A 26,371-nucleotide genomic window follows, 5' to 3' on the forward strand; every position below is an offset into this window, starting at 1 on the left:
TCATAGCCCTATAACAATTGTTTAATCTGCTCATATCTCCTAGGTTTTTTAGTGCCTGTGGCCTTACATCACTTCCAGCAATATCAGCAGCAAACCCTTTTCACATCAATTATTTTTTGTAAGTTATGTCGGGCCATGGTGTTTTGAAGCTAGAAGTTTGAGGCTATTTTTTGCATGGCATCTACTGATGGATAATCTGTTTACCTAAAAACAGGTAATGTATAAACATTGCAAATTCAATTAATTTACAAGTAAATACTTTCACAAATATTGAATATTATTAGAAATTATTATTAATAATGTACATTTTAAATTACATAACAGAACAACTGAACATGTATAATTTTTTTTTTGAAGGAAATGCATGGTAGATCACAGATTATATCTCTCACCATCTATAAGCAGCATGCTATATAAATGTTCCACTTAATATTTAATGCTCTTTTACCTTGATTGTTAGGGTTGGTGTTCATACAAAGCAACTTATTGCTTATCTGCTTGGGAGAAAGTTACTGCTGGGGCTCTCCTGCTGAGGTTGTCTTAATTTAAAAAAGAAATTAAGTCATTTATCTGAATATGAAAGTGTTAAGTCATGGGAAGTTTTGAATGAATGACTTAACAATCTGTTTTAATAATGTTTATTTACAATGTATTTCATTCCGCTTACCTGAATCGTGCAGAATTCTGGCTTGATGTTAAGTCCACCCATGGCCGTTGCCATCTATGGGGTCTGGACCTCTGTAATTTTTTCATATAAAAAAATAAACTTTGAAGTACTCTGAATGACAAATTAGTTTTTCAAAACGAATCCGCATTTATAATTAAGTTTGGACAGTTTACTGTATAGTTTAGTGTAAAATGACGAAGATTCGCTTAAGCTGCGACATCGCGGGTACAGAATTTGTAGTGTTGCCAGATCCCATTGTTAAAAATCCTCTTTTCAGCAATAAATGTGACACGTTGACATTATCTATAAAGTGATTGTTAGGTGAAGGTTAGTATTAGCGATTTATTTCTGAAATACAATGTTTGGACAAACTTATTTTTTTAAGGCCAATTATTTTTGCTTGTTTTTCGTACTAATATCGGGCAGCATTGAATCTGAAAGTTATCAAATAAGATGCATCATTCAGCGCGAGCAGGTTATTGCTAATACTACATTCGGTAAGATAAAAGCAGTAATCATCATATTTGTGTCCGTAAGAGTATCAACAGTATCAACAACACTATCGAAAAACAGAAAATAACTCTGGTACAAAGATGTAGAAGAATTGGGTTTAAATGAAATATGCCAAATATGTTAAAACACGTAGTGTTAAACGGCAAAGCTAATCTCAACAAAACATAAGCATTTAGAATTCTCTTATTTCATTTAATTTAAAAGTTAACCTTTAACAAACTCACGCTGAAAACAATAAGAGCACTAAACAAGTTTTTTGTTTAAAATCTCGTTTTTGTTATATATAATATTGCTTATTAAAATGATTACAAAACTAAACATTGCTGCATGAAAAAGTAATAAATAATCCAGCAGTCCCAGTCCATCCCCCAAAACAGAGTGTAGTGTTGCCAGAGTACTTTTAAGAGTACTTAAAAAGTGTATTTTATTTAAGTGCACTTTTTTCACCTGGGATAGCATTTGTTAACTCTTAGCACCCCAACCTCTGAATGAAGGCCACCACGAGTGGTCATTTTTATCTTGGTGCAAAATGACTGTCTACAACTCTACATAGTCTAAATGCTTAATAAACTGATAACGTGTAAGGTCATTTAAACGCGTAAAACAGTTTTCTTTTATAGGGTAAAGCCCATAAATGGCAAAAACTGATTAGCACAGGTAGTTTTTTGCTCTCAACCCCGATTTTAACATTGCATGTAAACGTCTTAACATCTTTCTTGCTGTTTCGTATGTCCGCATGTCTCCGCCTGTGATAGATAAACTTCACAAATGGAAGTATAAGAAAACGCTGGAAAGTGTTAATGTAACAAGCTGATTTTTATAGTATATAATATTATATAAGATCATAATATTATGTGCATGTAAAAATACTCAATGTCTTTGTTTATCCTGTGTCTCAAGTCACACTGAGTGTGAGAAGTAATTTGTCCAGTGCAGTCGTGAAATCTAATGATAACTGCAACTCCTTCAGTCTAACATGATGGTTGAATTACACACCGATAAACACCCACTTTATAGACCACAAGATTTGAGTTCAGGCAGATGAAGATAGTTGATTGAGTTTATTTGAGTTTATATGTAATTGTTTGGCTGTTGGCTCTTATTATTATTGATTTTGGCAGTTTTCTTACAGCCCTTGTCTGTCAAAATAATGCAACCTCTGGCTGTAAAGCAAATTTTAAACTAATCTTTTTAATTCTGTCACTAGCCCACTATGATCCATGTTTACCAGCTGTGAAAGTGCAGGCCAAACATCTTCCTCCACCTGTGAGCCTCTTCCCACATGTAGATAAGGTAATGAATTATTTGGTCACTGTTTCTGTCACTGGTGCAAAATAACTGTCTTAGAGAACATGAAGAATTGCCCAAACTGTGGTATTGCTCTAGCCCTAAACAATTTGAGAATCTTGATGATCATGACACATGGTACATTCACCTAGTAGGCATGGGCCGGTATAAGATTCTGGCAGTATGGTAGCAAAAATACCACGGTTTCACAGTGTTACAGTATTGCCATTGCAACTCTAAAATGTGTTGTTTTTCAAATGCCAGGTAAAAATTAAGCCTTTAAATTATAATATGCTTTCAAAAAGTATATATTTTAGTAATGTATATTACATGTAAACATCAAATCAATCACATGACTTAATGATTTAATGAATTTTGTATAAACACAGCTCATGCCTTGGAGACAGTATCACGGACCATTTTAGTGGTTTTGTAACCTTGACTGTTTAAAACCTCGGTATCCCTTAAAACCGATAACCGGCCCATGCCTACCACGTAGTATCTATTATTTAGATGGTTGAAAGGTCTGTTTACAGGTAAATGCATTAGTAATAATTTATTGTTTATAGTCCAATATTGATTGTGAGAATTATTTAAATTTTCCTTAAAAATGTTCTAACGTCTTCTTCTTTTCTTCATGCAGCACTTCAAACCAGCATGTGATCTGGTAGGATGCACAGATTCAATTCTGGCCCATTGTCATCCCAACACCTCGTCTGCCATCAGTTTAGTTTAATGTCGGTCTATTGCAAAAGTTCTTATAAACTTTACATGAGACTTTGTATAAAGAAAGGGTTTCCAAACCTTTCATTCCACAACATATTAAGCCCAGGATACACAGCTGTGTGACAAGGATTGTTTAAACTTAAGCATGTAGACTGTTGATGAAGACACCTGTTGAATCGGGGGCTGCGACACACATCATCAGCATGCGCAAGTGGTAGACAAATACAGGTACGCAGGTCGTAGCTGCAAACACATTGATGTGCGTTGATCATGCTGAATTTCTAACACTGTCATAAAACTATCGTAAGTGTCTTTGGGCCCATGACTGGGAAAACGGACGTCTATAAACCTCACTCACTGTATGACATAGGACCACCAATTAAAATAAATGATCACAGAAATCTTCACGATTGGTAATCTTTCATCTGGGACAGCCAAAAATCTTGCTGTGTATTACAGGCTTTAGACAGGTGTAATCTTACAGTATATCAAAACCATTGCCATTGCTAATAATTAATTGGGCAAACCATCACTCAATGCAACACTCACTATCTTATGGTGTGCCCCCAAGTGGGTCCTCACCCACAGTTTAAAAACCCCGGTGTAAGAGTATGTTGTATTGTAATTAAAGTCACATCTGTGTTATGTAACAGTTTTTCATTATATTCAGTGTAACATGATTCTTTCAACAGTTACTACGTTACAGTGCTCTTAAAGTGTCCTGGTCAACTTTTGGTCTTGTGAAGTAATATAATGAGAATGTGATCAATAACTTTGCAGTATTTTTGTTACACTGTGGCTGTAATCGTATTATAAATTAACACATAGGTTAAACATTTTATTCAAATTTGGTAAACAAACTAGTCAATATAATTCATGCTGTGATGCTGGAATAAACCTGGTCAAATGAATGTGTATTGTGTTTTAACTTTTTGTATGAGGTTTCTTCATCTATATAAACATTTGCAATATCACCTTTTGGTTTGTTCAGATGATCTTTAAAACTAAAATGATGTGAAAATGCAAGGTGTGTTACACAATGTCAATGGATGCCGTGGGGTCAGAAAAGTTTCAACCTAAGATACTGTGATATAACTGATGACAGACACACTCAAGTCACACCCCGTAATTATAATAAGCAGGAATTGCAGTAAGCATTAAAGCAGGGTCACCTTAAGATAATCAGCTTGTTGGCAATTGTTTTATTTAAATGTATAGCTTTTTTCATTTCAGACTGATAAAACAGTCAGAGGGGCAGTGGCTGTTGGCAATGATGTTCCTGTGTGTTTTGTATTTGTTAACATTTTGTGGCCAGAAAGAATATGATATCACCTTTCCTTGTGCACTGTGCTTTCTCCAAGTGCCTTTTTAACGTTTTGGACTAAACGCAAAATGTCTACATACTGCTTATTGCTTTTTTATACGTGATATTGTCTTTATTAATTATATTTAATTATATTTTTGCTTCAAAATGAATGCCAAACCTTAAAAACCTGTTTGACTATATTTTTAAAACATTTAAACAAGACATTTATTTAAAAAATGAAATGAGTTGGAGGTCTTTGCTGATTCGTCTGCGTTTGATCGGATTCAAGACCAAACGGAGATGCATTGCAGGCAGGTAGGATTTAGAATTTTTTAAAGATCTTAAATACGTCTTGTAGAGATATGGAAGACGTATTATTCAAAGACGATCGTCAGCAGATGTAAAGATCTTTACAAGACGTATCTGAGACGTACGTGTGCTATCTGGGAAGGTCCCACCGTGCTGGAAGATCTCCTCACGTCTGATCTCCTATCTTCCACGTATTGTTGTTCTTTCTTATCTTCTTCAGAGTGCGATCCATCTTCATCATCCTGTTCTTTCTGTTCTCTTTGAATGTTTTGGTCTGTATTGGCTTCTAGTAAATGATGGTACACTTTCTTCAGAACAATGTACTTGGTATCCTCAAAATCTTTCACAACAGCAAGGTTGTTGACAAAAGACTTGAAGAGATCTCGGTTTTTCTTCTTCTCTTCTGGATCACTACAATTCAGGTGCTCTTTATACTTGCCCAGAAGCTCAGAGTTTTTCACCTTTCCTTTCCCCTCTATTAATATGTTTAAAATCGCCTCTTGAGTCAAATCCATTTTTTTAATACGTCCCAAATGTTAACATATAGAACGTCTCTTGCTTCCGTCCTCTGCGACACCTGAACTGAAGCCACGCCCTCACCCTACCTGTTTTCCGGAATGAAAGCACGATGGCTGCAGCCTCCGGAGGTCGCATTTCCAGACTACATACGTCATCAAGACTGTCTTATTTCAGAATATTAACAAGTATAAAGTTGACTATTATTCTTAGTTAATCGCAAATTGTTGTAATTTGCTTATGAATTGCGAATGTAATGCTCAGTTAACTTAAATAAACCCGGCTTGATGACGTATGTAGCCTGCATATGCGACCTCCGCAGGCTGCAGCCTTCATAATGAGAAACGGCCGATATGTTGGACTTCATTCAGCGCTGCGCAGAGTGATCGATGTATGACATCAAGATACCGCGAGAGGGATTCGAGTGCAGTCTGCTCTTAAGACTATTGAATCAGTCTCGCGGTACTTTGATGTCACAGCGCCGAGTGAAGTCGAACACAAATAGTTATTCAGTGCAGAACTAAATGTGGGTAGTGCTGTGATGTCATCATACAACAAATGGTATATTAATTAGCGTTGCATACGTGTGAATATAGAATTTATTTTTCTACAATTTAAATGTACTTTTTTGTACAGTTTTGGCCGGAAAGAAATAATAGAGTTAATTAAATAATTATTTAAAAAATTAGTATATAGAAATAATATGACATTTTTAATAAATTATTTCTTTTTACATAAAGGTGTTCATATAGTTTTTCTCTAATAGATGTGCTGTCCTGTGTGCGTGTATGAATGAACTGAATGAAAATTATGTAACTTTACAGTACAGTCGAGTCTCCCACGACTGAATTTCATTTAACGGTTTGATGTAGAGCATAACTGTTGATTAGTTGCGTATTTCGTTATTGAAAGGCTGTTTCCAAGTCTCGAGAAAATGCATTCCTAAAGAAAATAGGAGTTTCCAGGAAGAAGCCATATTTAACGCAGTGAGACGATCGCGAATCCTACTATTACGAACGACTATCTCATAAATATTACTTTTTGCATCACGCAACCTAATTAATATTCAAGAGCCAAGCCTTGGGCGTATTTTTTGATTGGTCGCTATTCCTAATAACCGCTGCCTATGGGCCAATCAACTCATTCTAATGTAAGAACGTCACGTTACTTTAGTAATATTCATGAGGTAGACCTTCACCATAGTAACATCAGTGAATTCTCCAACCGACCCAGAGAGTGTGTGTCAGCGGACCGTGAGAGAGACGAAGGCAGGCAGCTCCCTTTTGCCTTTTCTCGGCAGTAAACATATACATTCCTCATCATGGCGGCCACAGATGTAGACATATTTTCTGTAAGTTTCATTTTGAATGATTTCTAATTTTCAGAGAGCCGTTTTTAATAGGATGCACACTCACTTTAGGTTTTCTATAATGAATTGGGACTAGCACGATCGCTACTCTAGCTTAGCCTAACTGACTCTATCAACATGAACCAGCACAGTTATTTAACGCTGTTTATGTACTATAAGGTCTTTACTTTGTGGTGTGTTTACTACATGTCAGATCAGGTTTAGTTTTGTGTCTTTTTGAACTTGATTATAGAGATCAGGTATTTCTACAATGCTGGTGATCTGAAACGGTCAATTTAATGCATTTCGGACTTTTTTTTATTGTTGTTTACATATGCAAACCATTTTTATGTACCGATGTCTGCACAATCTAACGTTAATATTTCACTAGTACACAGCGCACGAGAGCTGGTTTTGGGGCGGTCTGCTAGAACTCCTCTCTCATTTACCACTTTGCTGACAGCTTTACTGTTTACTCACACAAACCCCCATTCAAACAGGAATAAACGCAGAGTATCTGACAGACATTAGGATTGGGAGAAGCATGTGGGATTTGAACTCACTGTATTCACACAAGAGTTAGGGGTCAGCTTGTGTTTCCCTTCAGTGTGAGATTACAGATAAGGGTGACAAAGGGGGGTTTGGTGATGGGATGGTGTTCAGACAGTAATAGGATCTTTTGAGGGTGATAACCTGCACAGGATTAGTAGATTGTGAGATGCAAGAAATCATAGAAGCAAAGTTTGCCGTAGGTGATTTGAAGTCATGCTTGCTTCTATGAAAGTTGAGTTTCCTGACTTGGAACAAGTTTAAACTTCCTGGTGTTAAGTGAGAGCTCAAACTAACCTATTGTCCTATTGCATGGTGTGTGGCGTGAGTACTGAGCAATCGCACACAAATAAGCACTGTTTCCACAGGAAGGTTTCCCGGGAATGCTCAGGAACGCAGAGCAATTCCCTCTGTATTTGAAAGCCGGACACGGATTGTAGAAGAGCTGTATTGTGTCGTTTGTAGTACGTTCAGGATAGATGAAAAATCTATTGCGTGATTTGCTGATTTGTTTGAGGAATGTTTAAGGGAATATTCCACTTTCATAAAACAAAAATCCTGATAATTTACTTACCCCCATGTGATCCAATATGTTTATGTATTTCTTTGTTCAGTCGAGAAGAAATGTAAGTTTTTAAAGAAAACATGCCAGGATTTTTCTCAATATTTTAGACTTTAGTGGACTCCAACAGTTTACAGTTTCAATGCAGTTTTAAAGTGCTCTAAATGATCCCAACTGCGGTATAAGGGTCTTATCTAGCGAAACTATTGTCATTTTTGACAGGAAAAATAAAAAATATGCACTTATAAACCACATCTCCGATCCTGTGACATGCCAGCGTGACCTCACATAATTGCGCAATGCCGTAGAAAGGTCACGTGTTACCTATATGAAACGCACATTTGCGGACCATTTTAAACAATAAACTGACACAAAGACATTAATTTGTATTATTCACATACAACAACGTCGGAACGTCTTGACGTGATGACGTATTGTGTGAGGTCGCGCTGGCTCGTCACAGGATGAAGTTGTGGTTTAAAAGTGCATATTTTTTTATTTTTCTTGTCAAAAATGACAATCGCTTTGCTAGATAAGACCCTTATGCCTTGTTTGGGATCGTTTAGAGTCCTTTGAAACTCTGTTGAAACTGCAAGTTTTAACTGCATTAAATCTGTTACTTGTTGGGGTCCATTAAAAGGAGAAAAATCCTGGAATGTTTTCCTGAAAAAACATAATTTCTTCTCGACTGAACAAAGAAAGACATCAACATTTTGGATGACATGTTGGTGAGTAAATTATCTGGATTTTTTTTTTTTTTAAATGGACTCATCTTTTATGTCCAAGTGTTTTCCTCACGCTTTGCTGAGTATAATGCTTTCACAGTCATTGTTTCTGATTAAAGGTTTGTGTGGTTTTACAGCGTTATTGATCAACTGCATTGAACTGTAAAGGATCAATGTTAATTCCAATTACATGATGTGGGAAAAGTTTAAAGAGATAGCCCTCTAAAAAAATAAGGATTGTTTCATCATTTGCTCACATTCGGTATGTTTTTTCCATAGTTTAGACTTTATTTCTTTTACAGAACACAAGAACCACTTTCACACAGCGCATTGATTCCAGAAAATTGGCATAAAATTGGGGACATAGTAACATTCCCATTTCCAGAATGCATTCTGTGTAAACAAATAGCAATGCCATAGGAGTCTGTGACGTAGTTAGGGCTGGAAGATATGGCCAAAATTTCTATCGCCGGTATACTTCTACATTTCGATCGATACTGTATAAATCTGATAACAGTATGGATTTTAAAATAAACTTGGTTGGGAGTGCAAAAAATGCCCACAACTAATGTTTGTACCTACAAGCTTCTGAACAAATGAGTTTGACAAGTCTATGAAGCCACCTCATATAAAACTATATAATATTAAAAAAAATTTAATTTGAATAAAATTTGATGTTAATCTTTATTTTGTATTTAGCCTTCATATAAATTAAATGTAAACTCACTGTCAAATAAACATAGGACTTTAAGGCTCACCTGGAATATTAATAGAGTTAACCTGAACGTCAGTCAGTGAAAAATGCTGTAATGCAAGGGTATCAAACTAATGGATTTCTTCAGTCACAGTATTCACTTTCATAGCTCCATAGTTTTAAACAATTTGCTATTATAGTTGTGGAAAAATATTAATTAATAGTTGAAGTAAAAAGACTCTAAAACTTAGGCTATTTAATGTTACATAAAATAGTTGGACAGAAAACTTTATATCAAAGCTCTCTTTGTAATTGCATAGCAAGCTACATAATGATATACACTATATTGCCAAAAAGTTTGGGACACCTGCCTTTATGAACCTGAAATGACATCTCATTCTTAATCATAGGGTTTAATATGGAGTTGACCCACCCTTTGCAGCTATAACAGCTTCAACTCTTCTTGGAAGACTTTCTACAAGGTTTAGAAGTGTGTTTATGGGATTTTTGACCATTCTTCTAAAAGCACATTTGTATGGTCAGACACTAATGTTGTATGAGAAGGCCTCACTCGTAGTCTCCGCTCTAATTCATCCCAAAGATGTGCTATTGGGTTGAGGTCAAGACTCTGTGCAGACCTGTCAAGTTCCTCCACACCAAACTCGCTTATCCATGTCTTTATGGACCTTGCTTTGTGTGCAGTCATGTTGGAACAGGAAGGGACTATCCCCAAACTGTTCCCACAATTTTGGGAGCATGAAATTATCCAAAATGTCTTGGTATTATGAAGCACTGGAACTCAAGGGCCAAGCCCAACCCCACACCAAACTTTACACTTGGTACAATGCAGTCAGGCAAGTACTGTTCTCCTGGCAACCGTCAAACCCAGACTCGTCCATCGGATTGCCAGACAGAGAAGCAAGATTTGTCGCTCCAGAGAACACTCTTCACTGCTCTAGAGCCCAGTGGCGGCATGCTTTACACCACTGCATCCGACGCTTTGCATTCAACTTGGTGATTTAAGGCTTGGATGCAGCTTCTCGGCCATGGAGAACCATTCAATGAAGCTCTCTTCGCACTGTTCTTGAGCTAATCTGAAGGCCGCATGAAGCTTGGAGTTCTGTAGTTGCCGACTTCTGCGCACTGTGTGCCTTAGCATGCGCTGACCCCGCTCTGTGATTTTACGTGGCCTACCACTTCGTGGCTGAGTTGCTGTGTTCCCAGTTGCTTCTATTTTGTTATAATATCACTAACAGTTGACTGTGGAATATTCAGTAGTGAGGAAATTTCACGAATGGACTTAGGGCCAATCTCATTTCTCTGTCTTACCCCTTTCCCTTTTGTCTTCATCTTTCCCCCTTTTTTCTCATCCTGTTTTTTTTTCGCAACCTGAGTTTTCTCATCCATAGTTCAGTGGCCAAACTGAACTCTGGAACAAATACCTCGCCGAAAATAACAAATGTTTTGGTTTCCTAAAGATGATGGAAGGGAGTTTTGGCAGCCGAGCTGTAGTTTACATTGTATACATTCATTTTACACACTAACGTTAGCTCTGTGTAGTTTTTGATACGCTATAGCTATAATTTCAGGTAATCTGCTTGTTATTTATTTTGATTGTTATCAGAATTAAACTACTCTAAAAGGACTCTATTGTTATATAATAGAAGTTACATTCCACGACAGCTATTTGTTTATGATGTTACTACTAAAATCGTCTGTAAAGGCAGATCAGATGACCCAAAACTCACAAGACTCATTGTTAAGTTAGACGTCTTCAACAACATGAAGCGCCATGCAGCAAAGTTCAGCAAGAGTGATTCGTAAGCATACAGAGCAGTTTGCTCTTGTATTGCTCTCACTGTGATTTTGTCATAGGCTACTTCTGTCAGTCTGCACAGCTCTGCATGAAGTTAAACCCATCTACTGACATGACTACATTGACCACAGGCTTCGGGACAGTTCTGCAATGTGCAATGTTTGTGCTAAGAAAATCACAGACACTGAAAGCACCCTAAAAATTTTCCAACCTCGTCAGATATGTGAAAGTTGGTCATGCAAATGAATATGAGCATTTTTTAAAAGTTAGTGGCAAGCAGGGTCGGAAAGATAAACAAAAATGCCAAGTTCCAAACCAGGCCTTCGTGATTTCAATGAATTGTAAACATGAAAAAAAGTGTCGATTACAGCATTACACATTTATTGCATAAATGTGTATTACATTGCATCACATATTTCTTAATATGTTTTTTTCACCTTCGAGCATTTAAACCAATCACAGACGCATTTGTTGTGCTTAGGAATGTAATGGCCAATCAGAAGTGTTTTAATGAATCACCGGAGCAGACCAACAAACACTCCGGTGTTTAGATAAAAGTGCGCACTCATGCTTTCATCAAAACAACAACGTTTATCACGATGAAAGTTAGATATGTGCAGAATGATTCATTCATGATTACAGGAGTTTTGTGAGATTTAATTAAAGCCATTGAATGTTTCAATGACCGTTCTTTGATCGCTTTCATACAATTTATTCCCAGTTTAAATAACCATTTTGTTTATAAAGCTATAGACTTAACTTTATTTAGTAATGCTTTAAATAGCATCCATAAACACTTCTCAGTTTGTTTTGTCTGTGTTAAATAATATGGCCTGTATTATTCTGTTATTTGACATTAATAATTATGATTACAATATCAACAATAAGTTTTGTTTGCTGTATTAAGTGCTTGTTTTGTAGTTATAACATCTTATACTGTTCTGATTCTGCTTTGCTTTATCGTTTGTATTCTTTATGCATTAAAATTACATTCATTTCATTATTTATATTTTTAAAGTAATAATTTAAAATGACCTTATAGCATTATGCAATTGTTGTGCAGATAGCTGGTAGTGCCAGCTACATTTCTTGACACACCAGGAGATGTGGTTTGGTTTGTTAGTCCCGCACTAAGGAAGTGACAAAAGCTGTATTTGGATCTTACATTGGGATCTCATTCATGCTTGCATACATTTAAGCTTGTCATGTCACTACGTGACTTTCTGGTCTACGTTTTACGGAAGTAAAACAATTATTACGTTAAAATCTAAACAAACAATCAGTCCAGTAGATTTTAGGTGAACCATTCCTTCAAATTTAAAGTAAGATTGAGGCTTAAGGTTTGAAACAAGACTATCCTGTTTAACATTAAATTCATTTATTGCACCATACCTAGTTTCAGGGCATGGATGATGTTTTTATTATATAAATATACATGGGGTTCAAGATGAGCCAACATCCTGTGTATAACATTAATAAACCCGTAAACATAAGATTTGATTAGCATTAATTAGCAGTTTTTATTAGACTCTTAAAGGAATGGTCCATTTTCTTAGAAGAAAAGTCCAGATAATTTACTCACCACCATGTCATCCAGAATGTTGGTGTCTTTCTTTGTTCAGTCGAGAGGAGGTTGTGTTTTTTGAGGAAAACATTGCAGGATTTTTCTCATTTTGGTGGACTTTAATGGGGCCCAACATTTGGTACTTAACTCAACACTTAACAGTTTTTTTCAACGGAGTTTCAAAGGACTATAAACGATCCCAAACGAGGCATAAGGGTCTTATCTAGCTAGATGATTGTCATTTTTGACAAGAAAAACAAAAAAATATGCTCTTTTAAACCACAACTTTTCGTCTAAGTCCGGTCCAGCGCGACCTAACGTAAATGCGTAGTGAAGTAGGGAGGTCACGTGTTACATATATAAATCGCACATTTGCAGACCATTGTAAACAATAAACTGACACAAAGACATTAATTTGTATCATTTGACATACAACAACGTCGTAACGTTCCTCTTTCTCCACACTTGTAAACACTGGGGCGGAGTTTCGCGTTGATTCTCTGTGACCTCTTGACGTCATGACGTATTGCGTGGGGTCAAGCTGGCGCAGCACGACCGGATCTAGACGAGAAGTTGTGGTTTAAAAGTGGATATTTTTTATTTTTCTTGTCAAAAATGACAATCGTTTCGCTAGATAAGACCCTTATGCCTCGTTTGGGATTGTTTATAGACCTTTGAAACTCCGTCGAAAAAAACTGTTAAGTGTTGAGTTAAGTATTAAATGCTGGGCTCTACCAAACTCCACCAAAACGAGAAAAATCCTTGAATGTTTTCCTCAAAAAACATAATTTCTTCTCGACTGAACAAAGAAAGTCATCAACATTTTGGATGACATGGTGGTGAGTAAATTATCTGGATTTTTCTTTTAAGAAAATTGAATATTCCTTTAATGGATTCTGCCTAAAACTAATCATTTCTGAATGTCCTCAGGGCGAGATACTGCAGATTTGATGCAAAAGTATTTGATGAACGTATAGTATGTGCCGTTACGATCATTTTTTTTTTTTTGACGGACGTGGTGTTTAGCAGCTTTTGCATCTTAGCTCTTCATGTGTTAATGGTGAAATTTGTACTGTATATTGTGCTCTCATTTGTAATTTTAAAGGTTAAATGCAAAACTTTACACGTCTTTACGTTTAAAAGGCGTGTTTGTGGGGACTGGCAGCCAGATAGACGGCTGCATGTGCATGCATGAAGAACTCTAGTAGGGGAACAGATAAAGGCCATTCGGCTTTTGTTCAGCGCCGCGGATGCCACGCTGAGACCAAATCTGGACCATCTGCATTCTTCACATCCGCCCCTCCTTCAGCCACATAGGGTGCCTACGATCTCCATCTCTAATGAGAGTTTACTAAAACAGGCATACATATGTGTTTGGAGGGGGTGGAGATGGATTCGTCCCAGTTTGGCTCTCCTCCACCAAAGCTTGGAGTACCCATCTGCCTTGAACAATCTGTTTTGTGTTGGACCCCCGACGATTGGCTGTCGTCAGATTTTCCTGTAGAGTTATGTTTATGATCGTACTCTTGTTAGTCGCTGGTCAAAACGGTAGTAATTCAGATCCGATTTATGTTGTGTCTCTCATACGGTTCCTATGGGGCGATTGTTTCTCAAAGTGACATCTGGCATGTTCACAGATTCACACACAACGTTCAGCGTTCTTGTAATGTAATTAGGGCCGTCACTTTGAGGGCGGGTTGAGAAAATATTGTTCAGTGCTCCAAACTGTGCACCATTTCCTCTTGATCTACTGCCCCCTGAGGGGAAATGTTTCGCCTGCCCTTGCGGCGGGGGCATTTGCTATCTGCCCCTATAAGGATATTGTTGAGGCCTTCCCAAGTTTTTTTCGTCCTCCAGATTGCCTGTTTTCTAAAAACACTTTGAGAGGCCATTTCCCCTTCACCTCAGCTAGCACAATGTCCGGCTTTCAAGTGTAATGTTTCGTCTGCAACTTTTCGTCTGTAACCTCCCCTTTGGTGCCTCTGCTTTGAAATAACACTGGGGCCGGTGCAGGTTTTTCAGCTAGGATTCCTTTTGTGCCTGATGCGTGTTATGCCTGCAGAAGTGCTGCTTTGCTCAGTAGCACGTCTCGGTGACATCACCCGGCAAATATGTGCCTGCATTGGGGAACGAGACGAAGCCAGGCAAATGAGGAGTGCGTTGATCTCAGGATGGCATTTTAGGGCAGTTGTTAATGTAATTAAAAACCTTTTAGTGATATTTTAGTTATGCCTCCTTTTGAATGATGATATTTGTATTTCATACTGTTGGAAATGTTTTAAGTGGCTCACTGTCTTGGATGCTAGTTTAAGTTTAATGCTTTCTTACTTCTGTAATGCCCAGTGTGTAATATGAATAATGCAATTAGAAATGTATTAAATTCTCAAAAATATTTAAAACATGTGCAATATTTCTATGAGCTTTTTGTTGTGCATACTTTTCATAAAGCACATCTCACTCATTCCTTCCTAGAATGAAGAAAAGCGTAACCTCAGCCTTGGCGGTCATGTTGGTTTTGACAGTCTGCCTGATCAGCTGGTCAGTAAATCGGTGACTCAGGGTTTCTGTTTCAACATCCTCTGTGTGGGTAAGCAACTGTTAACTTCGCTTTTTAAACCTGCACATCATGTCGCACAATCTGACCTTGTAGTAGAAACATTTCCTGAGAATTTCTCTCATTCATCTAGGTGAGACCGGCATCGGCAAATCTACATTAATGAACACGCTTTTTAATACAATGTTTGAAAATGAGGAGGCCAGCCATTACCAAAACGGCGTCTACCTTCGGCCGAGAACGTACGACTTGCAGGAGAGCAACGTCCACCTCAAGCTGACTATCGTTGACACTGTGGGCTTTGGGGACCAGATCAACAAAGAAGAAAGGTAAGAATGTAAAGGTCCCCGTGTCCAGAAGCTAGAAACAGTCATGAAAGCTCAAGCGTAAAGGGCATGCTGGGAAAATGCCGAAAAAAACAAGGAAAGGTCATCCATTGTAAACATGGTCCTGGGGCTTTCTCTCACTCTCAAACACATGTCCCAGTTTATTAGAAATGAGAAGCAAACTGTTTTCATATCAGGATTATCATGAAACACTTTTACACTGAATTGTGATCATCTAGCCCCGCCTTTAAATAAATTGCTCATATATACAAACTAAACGCAGTGCTGATTTCGTAGCTGTATGTGTAATATATATACAGTATCTATCTATATATTAGATTGAGTCTTTCATGCAAATTGAAAAATTTTAATCCGAGCGGGAAGTTTGCATGACGTTCAGCAAAGAGCTTACTGACACATGTGGTTTGACGTGTGGTTATATCTGAAAATGAAGGGGGACATTGCTGTAGCTGTCTGTGAGCACCCCGAAATTTATGACACAACTTTTAATTCATACAGTGACCAGACAAAAAAGTAGCCTGGTCCAACCAGACTCTCGTACATTCATTTTATTTGTAAAGAGAGTCTGGCCACGCTCCATTGCAAAGCGTTACTTCTATTAAGGAGGGTCCTCTGTTGAAGTTTAAACCTATTGGATCTGCCCAGAGTCGACAACCAACCAGCGCATCGTTCAACGACTGATAAACAAAGCAGAAGTATCAGAGCAACCATAGTGCTCATCTGAAAAAACAGCTGGCAAACACCTACAGTCGGCATTCGCCTGGCTTTTTCAGCCACTTTTAAACGCTTTGGTGTATTACCAAAATAATTTGGTTACATTACTGTAATGGTTAATCCAGCTGTATGTGTTTGTAGTTATTACAGTTATTTACTTGCTATTCTATTAAAAAAAAGTTTTATTGGTTGAATGTTACTCTTGATAAATTTCTGACGTCTGAGAGAAGTTGAATGTGCCACCTCAAATTTGCTTAGAAAAACGTGAATCAATTTGAATTGAATCACTCCTGTTAAAAAAAGTAAAACGTTGAGAGCTTTCTGAAAAGAATAAAGTCCACATTAGAGCACTTCATGAAGCTGAATGGTGTTTGAAACGAATAGACATGTGCTGTAATAAATATGTTAAGCGCTGTATGCCAGCATATCAAAATCCCTGACACAGTGCGTTTGTTTGTTGCTTTTTTTTTAGCTATAAGCCAATTGTGGATTACATTGACACACAGTTTGAGAACTACCTGCAGGAAGAGTTGAAAATCAAACGATCTCTCTTCAACTACCACGACACCAGAATCCACATCTGCCTGTACTTCATCGCTCCCACAGGACACTCACTCAAATCTCTGGATTTAGTCACCATGAAGAAGTTGGACAGCAAGGTAAAGGCGCATTTGTGTGGTTTCATCTCAGATCTTCTGGATGAATGTGATCTGTTTGCTGGAAAAATCAGTAATTGTTTTTATGCAGTGGTTGACTAAGATGGGCGTCAGCCATTTCATAAAAGAAGGGTGCACGGTTCATTTTTCACTTTTCTAATTACATTTTTTAGACGTTTCAAAGTTTGCAATGACAGGGACAGAAGTGACAGGAAATAAAAAGAGAGCTGGAGCTGGAATTTCCAAACACTGCATATTTACTCATAAGCCATTATATTTATTGGCCTTTGCTGAAAATCACATGCCAAAGATTAAACAATAAATCACAAATATATTGTACAAAATTATTGAAATGGCATATCATAAAATATTATTGACCTAAACATGCCAGATGTCACAATATATTGGCATGATCCAGTATAGTTTTTATAATGTTGATACTGATATTAGGACTCTTTTCTAAATGGTGTCTTGGAAATATTGAAGTGCCTCGTGTTGTTAAAACTAGTCTGAAATAAAGATTGTAGTCAATTGTAATACGACTATACTCATCTCTATACTTTACATACAGCCAATGTAATACTTTGTGGATGAGTATAGCTACAAACAGAATAAACGTCCATCTGTATTGTGAAACTTCATCTTTGTGTCTGAATGTAAATGAGGGTCTGGGTCATAAGGTTGTACTGATGAGTATATTGATAATCTTTAATATGGCCAAATGTAGGGCAGTGGGCAGTAGCTTCCCTTAGTATGCCTGCAGAAAAAGAGTCGATCAATCGTTCATTTCATCAGATAGTAATAGACTGAATGAGAGGAGCGGTGGGTGTCTGTTTTTTCAGGTGACGTACAGGGCACAGATGATTCAGTGACTGTCAAACAGACTTGTTATAATGATATGACCTCAGACCCCACAACCTCACATGCACATTAAACATCTCTATTGAGCCCCATCTTCACATGTTTAGAGGGCTGACTCGGCGTAATATTTGTCTTTGTACATTTTGTTTGACCGTTGTTATTAATTGTTTATTTGAGAAAAACATCTTTTGAGAGTTTCTGCAGGCTAATGTTTATGTATCAGAGCCAGTGAAGCATCAGTTTATAAACACAAGCTCAACTATGTGCAGATGAAATCCATCATTTGTACTGGATTAGTTCACTCCCAAAATAAAAAATACTGATTATTTGCTCACTCCCATGTCATCCAAAATGTTTATGTCTTTCTTCTTCAGCCAAAGAGTTATATTAAATAATATCTGGCATGAACGGAATCAAAAGGGTCTAATAGTGCATTCATCCATCATTAAAGTAATCCATATATAACCCAGTGGGTAAATAAACGATTGAACGAAAATGATCGTGAAAAAAAACAAAATTCATATTTTGATCTTTAAACTATAGTTAGGGCTTGTGACTAGTGATCTAGTTTTCAAGTAATTTTATATTTGAATATTTGAGTTCATAAAAAGTTATATTCGATTATTTGTTTATTTAAATGACATATTTAAGACAACAATTGTTTCACAACAAGTTGATGATTAGGAAATATCCATAAGATGCTAAAATTATATTCTGTATATGTGTTTTTATGTTTTTATATCATTTTAAAATTCCTTGTTGAAAACAGTGAAAAACTATGGAGCCCCTAAGGGGACATGGAGCAAAACTAAACTTTAAAGCAACACTATGTAGTTTCCATGTAAAAATGACTCACAGCTCCCCCATGTGGTTGAAAAGCGCAACAGTGCCTGGTATCAGACACTCTTCTGCAGGCAAGGGGAGGGGCGGGGGTGTGTGCTCTACCCTCCACCACCACTTTCAGAGCGTGCTTGTAGCAGCTAGGAGGCTGCTCAGGTTGCAGCAACAGTACAATTTCTCCAGTTAAAAGTTGTTCTATCACTGAAATAATTTTAGAGACATTATTTAAAGGTAAAAAACTACATAGTGTTGCTTTAAAGGGGGGGTTTAATGGTATTTCAAGCATTCTGACTTATTAACACAGTTATAGAGTTGTTTCCTCATGCTAAACGTAGGCAAAGTGTCAAAGCAGCAGTTGGGCGTGTTACAGAGTATTTCTGTGCCGAATGCACTTCGCCAGGGTTCCTACAAGTTTCGGAAAGTTTTTTTTCCGATTACGGGTCCAGCTGACGTTTCAGGGGTTTTCTATACGTATCACTTCTTTATATGGGCACTTCCCCCAGAAAACCCTGCCCACCCGTCAATCAGCGGGAGACGCTGGAGCTTGCAAACATCTTATCACGCCACTCAGCTTTGTTTAATTTCAAAACTCAACAATGGCACAAAAGAAGAAGTGTGTTTTTGGATGTAAGGAGAAGAAATCCAGCCTTATGAAAACAATGGATATAGTTTATTATCCGGGATAGCAGCGGAGTTTTGTGTGTGTGTTTGATGCGCTGGATTTTCTCAACCGGGTCATGATGAGTTGCACGCAGTAAGTAAGACTTCTGTCTTATGTTGGAAATAGGCGCGTTCATATTATATAAATGACACGAACATGTAGTGAATCATAAGTTAAAACAGTGTTGTATAGTGTTGCATGACTCGTACTCGCTCCTCCCGCAGTATAATTCCTCCTTCTTCATTTTTTCGTACGTAATCGGAAAGATTCGGTAAAGCTAATCTTTCTTTTATAAATCTGATTAAACTAAACACTCTTCGGAGATATAAAGGATGTCTTACTACTCTATAGGTACTCCAGATTAACATCAGAAATGCAGAAACAGCGCGTGTTACGTGAGCTTTAAAAAAAATCTGCACTGAGTACGCGAACGTCTCACATGAGCACGCGAAACTAAACTTTAGATTTTTTTTACTCCAATGTCACGTTTAAAACCAAGTCGGTTTATAGTTATCCTGTTTATTTAGTTTGACATGTTTTTGTTGAGAAAAACAATTACATTTACCGCTCCACATTTTTCCAGGAACTAACAAGAATATATGAATTTTTTTTTTCAAAAATGTAAGCTGACATCTTATTCCTTATTGCTGACTGTACAAAGTAAGGAACTTAATTTAACAACACCTCGCAACTAATATGGAGCAATTGCTTTTTTTATTGTTTACTTTGTTTACCAGCCATCTGCAGCTCTCCGGCTCAATGTAACCACAGAGCACCGTATTTAATAAATGCCGTTCTCTGTGTCATACCAATTTACTTTAACGTGCCGCCATTTATGAATCTAGAAAAATATGTTAACTATTAATAAAAGCTCAAAATATGAATCATGTTTTTCTTAAAAACATATATGTTTCACTTCAAAAAACATTTATTAAATCATTGGGTAATGTATGGATTACTTCACTAATGGATGGATGCACTTTTGAAGCTTTGAAACATTGATGCACGATCTTGTGAAGGCATACAACAGCTGTGTTCGGACATGACTAATTTTTAATTGTTTTCTGAAAATCATAAATACCTGGTAAATTACAAATAATGAGGTTTGTTTGTTGTTGTTTTTTCTTGTTTGGTGTATCTACTGTATATGAAATTCTTTAAAATGTCTCATTTGTTTCATGTTAGGGTCTGAAACAACACTGGGGAAATGTTATTTATGTGTACTGTTCCTTTAAGATCTTTTAAGGTCATTAATTTAAGTTTTTAATTTATTACTAGTGTCATTTTATTTAGCACAAGCTCTTTAATTACATGTTGAATCTAAACCATAATTGAAACCCCATATTTAACTTATTCCATATCTGGTAAGCTTGCTGAAGGATAATAGATATGACTGAAAACATACATGACACATTGTGAAATGTACTTTTCTCTTTTTTAGGTGAACATAATCCCTATTATTGCTAAAGCTGACACAATTTCCAAGAGTGAGCTGCACAAGTTCAAGATCAAAATCATGAGCGAGTTGGTTAGCAATGGTGTTCAGATCTATCAGTTTCCAACAGACGATGAGGCCGTCACAGAAATCAACTCCTCTATGAATGTAAGTCATGTGCTGTTTATCGTTTCATAAGGAACACTTAGTGGAAAGCAAACTTTCATTACTCACTTAAATGATGGGAGCAATGTAGGCCAAACTATTATGTTTTCTTCTCTTTATTCTGTGTCTGCAGATTAGTTTTTTTTTGTCCTTGTTAAGCTTTGAATCAAGCCAGAGAGGAAATATCTGTTTCAAGCATTTTATATCCCATTAGATCAGAACTTCTACCAGACCTTTTCTTACCTGATATTTGTCTCAATATATGTTAAAACTTGATCTGGCTTATTCACACACCAGACTAATCCCATTCCTGAACAGACAAGAAATACAACTGTATACCTGTTTGTTGCTTGGCTTTGTGGCTCATGGCTTTTAACTAGAAATGTTTCTGCTGGTTTGAGCCCCATGAGGAGCAACTGTAGTCCTGAGCTTTAAAGGTGCCGTAGAATTTAAAACTGTATTTACCTATAAGGACATATCGTAAGCCTCAAACAGGTTTATTTCCTTCTTCTTATGTAAACCTTGTTCATGCAAAAGACAGACAAATCTCAGCATAACACTGATTGTGATGTTACAGTCGAGATGTACACCCCTGTTGAGTTAGGGTTAAATGCTAGTTAATGCTATATGCTAACGTTTAGGCTGAAGTTCTACAATTGACGTTACAGTTACGCTTTGAAAAAAGTTTCTGAAAAAAGCTTACCACTCAGAAACGTCCATTAACAATATCCAAACAATTGATTATTCTTCAAAATCTGTATCTTCATCTGATACAGACTCAAACATAAGATATGTTTATATAAACACAGAGCTACTGAAGGAGCTGCTCTAAGAAGCAGCCAATCAGAGCAGAGCTCAACATTATTATTCATGACCTGTTCAAATAAGGTAATAATGGACCATTTCATTCTAAAGGCAAATCCTAGCGTTGTAAATGAACATGTCTGGATAATTTTGCACTTAATAAAGTCACAAACCTTCTGTGTAGATATCAGAGAACAATTTAACAGATTATTACAATGCATTTTGTAGGCACCTTCAGGGCCATGTGCAAAGCATTTTAAGGGATGCTCCTTATTATTTATTTATTTTTTAAATCAAATTTTATTTATTGCATGCCGAAAAGTTTAAGAGCCACTGCTTTAAACCAAAAGTAAAACTTTGAATAAAAGTGTCTATTAAATTTCTTACAGTTAAAACTCAGTGTAATTCACATTGTAAGTTGCGTAAAGCAAGATTGATGCTCTTGGGTATTAGTAAAAATGCTGTAAAACAGGAAACCACGTTACTAAAGTTGTTTTGAACCTACTGGTCTTTATTTTAGGCCCATCTTCCGTTTGCTGTGGTAGGCAGTGTGGAGGAGGTGAAAGTGGGCAATAAGACAGTGAGGGCCAGGCAGTACCCATGGGGTGTAGTTCAAGGTGAGTGTCACAGATTCTCAATGATCCCTTATTAAACATTTACCATGGTTTTACTACACTGATGCCAGCTGTAGTTCAATACTGTATTTGCTTCAGGGTCCCACGGGTCCTTGAAATCCTTGAAAGTTGGGGGGGGGGATTCAAGGCCCAGGGAAGTTGTTGAAAATATACATACAAAGATACAGGTCATTGAAAGTGCTTGAATCTATTTTATGCAAGATATTTTCTAGAAAAAATCCATATTATTCACTGTGTGGTGTAGGATAAAAATTCTAGACTTTTTAAGCACACATGCTAAACTGTTCACTTTAAATTCTTATATCTTCTAAATGCAAATGTTGATTCATACCAAAATGCTTTTTTGCATAGTTGTGTTTGACACATGAAAACGTCTCGGGTTACGTATGTAACTGTTGTTCCCTGAGAAGGGAACGAGACGCTGCATCTCCCTTGCCATACTTCATCCGTCCCTGTAACGCGTCTTTGGCAATATTTCAGACTGGCTCCCACGTCACCCTGTCTTTGACGTTAAGCCTCACCATTGGTTGAATTTGATATACACATTCAGACGCACTTACCCCTGGAGGCGTCCCCAAAGTGCCACCGCAGTGACGCAGCGCGAGTTCCCTCGAAAGGGAACTGTAACAATATATCTTAAAAGCTAACACGATGTAACCTTGCTCTCACTTTAAGTTAGTCCTTGAATTTGAGGGTATTGGACCTGGAAAGTCCTTGAAAGGTCCTTGAATTTGAAGTTAACTAAGGTGTGGGAACTCTTTTGCTTTTAATAATATATTTTAGAAGTAAATTGTAAGTTGTAAGTTGGTAATAATGTAAAAAAATCATTGTAAGTTGGTAAATAATGAATCATTCATGGACGGCAACTGAAGATGTGCTCCCCTTAAAAATATTTTTTGGTATGTTAACACTCATATAGAAATATGTTGTGTCATTGATAATATAAATATTTAAACTATTTCAGAGCTATGAGAAATGGTTTTAACCGCATGAAAATCTGACAGTATGACTGTGTAAGAAAGGCATTCATAGATTAATAAGGGCTGGAAACTCTGCGGCTTTATGGTGATTCTCAAACACATTGTTGTTTGTCAACCTTTTAGCTCAACCTATGGTTAGTTGTTTTGTTAAAACATTTGGATTATTTTTTTATTTTTGCAATTCCTTGTGGCGGCTGTGGCCCAGAAGTGACACAAGTGACCCTTGAGGAGTGTTTATATTTATTTTAGATTGTTGTGGTGTAATCCTCAGTTGAGTTCAGTTAGTCTGTCACTGGTGATTATCATGAGCTAAATATGTCAACCACACTGGGACTTTTATTGAAACCCTACTCTTCATTTTCTTCATCTCTTCAGCCCCCTGAGGATGTTGGTTGAGGGTTGTTTTACTTTCATGTGAAACTCATCAATCAAAGCGATGATAAATAGCACTATAGACGGCGTCTAATGATGTTGTGTTCTCACAGATGTGCCACAGATAAGGTCACATCATTAACCACAAATGTTTTTCAGTTTAATTGGCCGTTTGGCTTTAGACTGCATCACAGAGACGCTCTCGTAGTGTTGTAATAAAACTTCATGTCATAAATGCATGCATATGAAAAACACCACAGTGTTGGAAAATGATTACATTGTTAACAATGACTACACAGTTTAGCATGTGGCCTTTTATATATTGTTGATAAAGACATTGTGAAAACATAAACAGAAATATAAATTTAACAGTATTGTGTAATAAAACCACATTCTCCATTAATCCCTTTGGTGGCACAAAAATGATAAAACACACAGCTAAAGCAAACGGTACACCCAAGACATTTGTTATACCAAAAAAGTACTTTTTGGGAGGTGAATAGAGGACAAGATATGAAATAGCATCTCATTTTATTAAAACAAAAAATAATACACATTTTTATCGTTTGCTAATTGTGCTAGTTGCGTTTTGCTTATCCAAAAATGTGCACTTTTCCTTTAAGAGTGGAATGCTAACAAAATAACATTGTAATAAATCTTAGAAAGGAGGTCCTAAAAAAGAAACATTCTTTGTGCCATTTGAACTTTCAGCTAAGGCCTGCGTTAGTTCGAAACACTAATGCTCTTGTAAATGTTACAGCACTATCTGCTAAAGTGTTGTGTCCTGACAGTATGACAGATGGATAAACGCTAGCTGGTATTTCTTTTCTTTTTGCTATTTTCGGCTCTTGTCTTTGGGGACGGTGGCTCCCATGAGTCTTTTAGTCAACAGTCAGTAAATTGCTCTCAGGCTCTCAAATGTGGAATTCGATCCGAGCGAAACGCCCATTCAAGACGAACTATGCAATGTGTTTTCTTACAATTCTTTTACCATCCACCCCATAATACTCCCTGCAATCCATAAGAATCACTTAAGTGCACTTTTCTGAGCAATCAACGTTGACAAAACCAAGCCGCCACTCACATTTATCTCAGTAAAGTCCATCTTGACCGATGTCATGTGATGTAGGTTATTTGTACACTTCTCTTTCACTGATATCACTTAACAGGAAATGCTTTTGGTTAACCGTGAGAAAGTTCAAGTGCACAAACTATACTAAAGCAGGAGTCGGCTAGCGTGATGGTTTAACTAAGGTGATACTCGCTCTGCATGGCATTTTTGTCATCAAAATCTGATTCGGTCATTAAAAAGTTTTCCTACTCGCATAGGAAACTTTATCTGGAAGGCGCTGATCTGAGACTTGATTAAATGTTTTGGCATTACAGTAAAGTCCGGGGAGGATCTTCTCATGAAGACACTAGCATTATTATATCCAGATGGGTAAACTTAAGTAGCCTTTCATAACTGCTTGACTTCCTGCACATGTTTGGCATGTTCTCAAGAGTAACTTCTCATTTCACACCTAACTTTAATAGACGGCTAAAGCAAGCATCACTATTACTGTAACACCTACTTAGCTTAAAGGTGTCTTGTTTCATGTTGAAGGAGGAACTTGTAGAGACCAAAATATCTTTGTGCGTTAGGGTGTTGTAAACCACCAAACAACACCTGATTAGTGTACTAATTCATTTCACTCTGCAATGGCACATTTTGCTTAAGGTATATTGTTAATTAGAAAATAATACATTTTGTGTTATTTATTAGTGTGATGCCTCATAGGCTGTTTTTACACTGTAAGTCTTGATGACTAACTTTTTATTTTTATTTTTTGATGACTCACATCATCTTTTACAAGTGACTTTTATACGATATTTGCATTTACACTACATACTTGGCAAACAATTCAAGGCCACACAGGAAGGAAAATGTGCAAAGGAAGCAGACAAAATGAGTATACAAGGTTTATTATACAGCTTTATTTCTGTAACAGGACATAAAACTTAAAGCGATACTCCGGCCAAATATCAAAATTACCCAATGATATACTCACCCTTAAGCAATTTGAGATGTCCATCATCTTTTAGACAAACACATTGGAGTTTTAGTAAATCTCCTTGCTTTTCCAACCCTATAACAATAGAAAAACTTCAGACTTGTGCATCTATCCTGCACAGAAATAGTCCACCTGCCTTCAAGGGTTTAATAAAGGTCTTTGCGGGTAATTGATGCGATATTGTAAGAAAAATATCCATATTTTAAACTTTATTAAAGGAATATTCCATTTTCTTAAAAGAAAAATCCAGATAATTTACTCACCACCATGTCATCCAAAATGTTGATGTCTTTCTTTGTTCAGTCGAGAAGAAATTATATTTTTCTCATTTTAATGGACTTTGGTGGAGCCCAGCATTTGGTGCTTGACTCAACACTTAACAGTTTTTTTCAACGGAGTTTCAAGGGACTATAAACAATCCCAAATGAGGCATAAGGGTCTTATCTAGCGAAACGATTGTCATTTTTAACAAGAGAAATGGAAAATGTCCACTTTTGAAGCACAACTTCTCGTCTAAATCCGGTCGTGATGCGATAGCGTGACCCCACGCAATACGTCATGACGTCAAGAGGTCACAGAAGACGAATGCGAAACCGCCCCAGTGTTTACAAGTGTTGAGAAAGAGGACCGTTCCTACGTTGTTGGTTGTCGAATAATATTAACTTATGTCTTTGTGTCAGTTTATTGTTTACAATGGTCCGCAAATGTGCG

At 36.9% G+C, this 26,371-nt stretch overlaps 1 protein-coding gene and 1 long non-coding RNA gene across 5 annotated transcripts in view; both read left to right on the forward strand.

Moving 5' to 3' along the window:
• The first annotated feature begins 51 nt into the window (after positions 1-51).
• On the forward strand, positions 52-4,104 carry LOC141366036 (uncharacterized). Of its 2 annotated transcripts, XR_012370976.1 has the most exons (4): positions 52-214; positions 461-534; positions 2,388-2,473; positions 3,111-4,104. It is a non-coding gene; the product is annotated as an uncharacterized lncRNA (long non-coding RNA). The 2 variants fall into 2 exon arrangements; XR_012370975.1 differs by lacking the exon at positions 461-534.
• A 2,412-nt stretch (positions 4,105-6,516) lies between these two features.
• septin8a (septin 8a) overlaps positions 6,517-26,371 on the forward strand; it is a 32,175-nt gene continuing 12,320 nt past the window's right edge. For all 3 annotated transcript variants that reach the window (XM_073871064.1, XM_073871066.1, XM_073871065.1), the window contains exons 1-6: positions 6,517-6,675; positions 15,055-15,169; positions 15,270-15,465; positions 16,670-16,856; positions 20,657-20,818; positions 22,140-22,236. In XM_073871064.1, the coding sequence (XP_073727165.1) occupies positions 6,646-6,675; positions 15,055-15,169; positions 15,270-15,465; positions 16,670-16,856; positions 20,657-20,818; positions 22,140-22,236 (787 nt within the window). In that variant the 5' untranslated portion in view covers positions 6,517-6,645. The remainder of the gene's footprint in view (positions 6,676-15,054; positions 15,170-15,269; positions 15,466-16,669; positions 16,857-20,656; positions 20,819-22,139; positions 22,237-26,371) is intronic.

This window comes from Misgurnus anguillicaudatus, chromosome 9, assembly GCF_027580225.2.
Source record: "Misgurnus anguillicaudatus chromosome 9, ASM2758022v2, whole genome shotgun sequence".
NCBI classification, from domain to species: domain Eukaryota; kingdom Metazoa; phylum Chordata; class Actinopteri; order Cypriniformes; family Cobitidae; genus Misgurnus; species Misgurnus anguillicaudatus.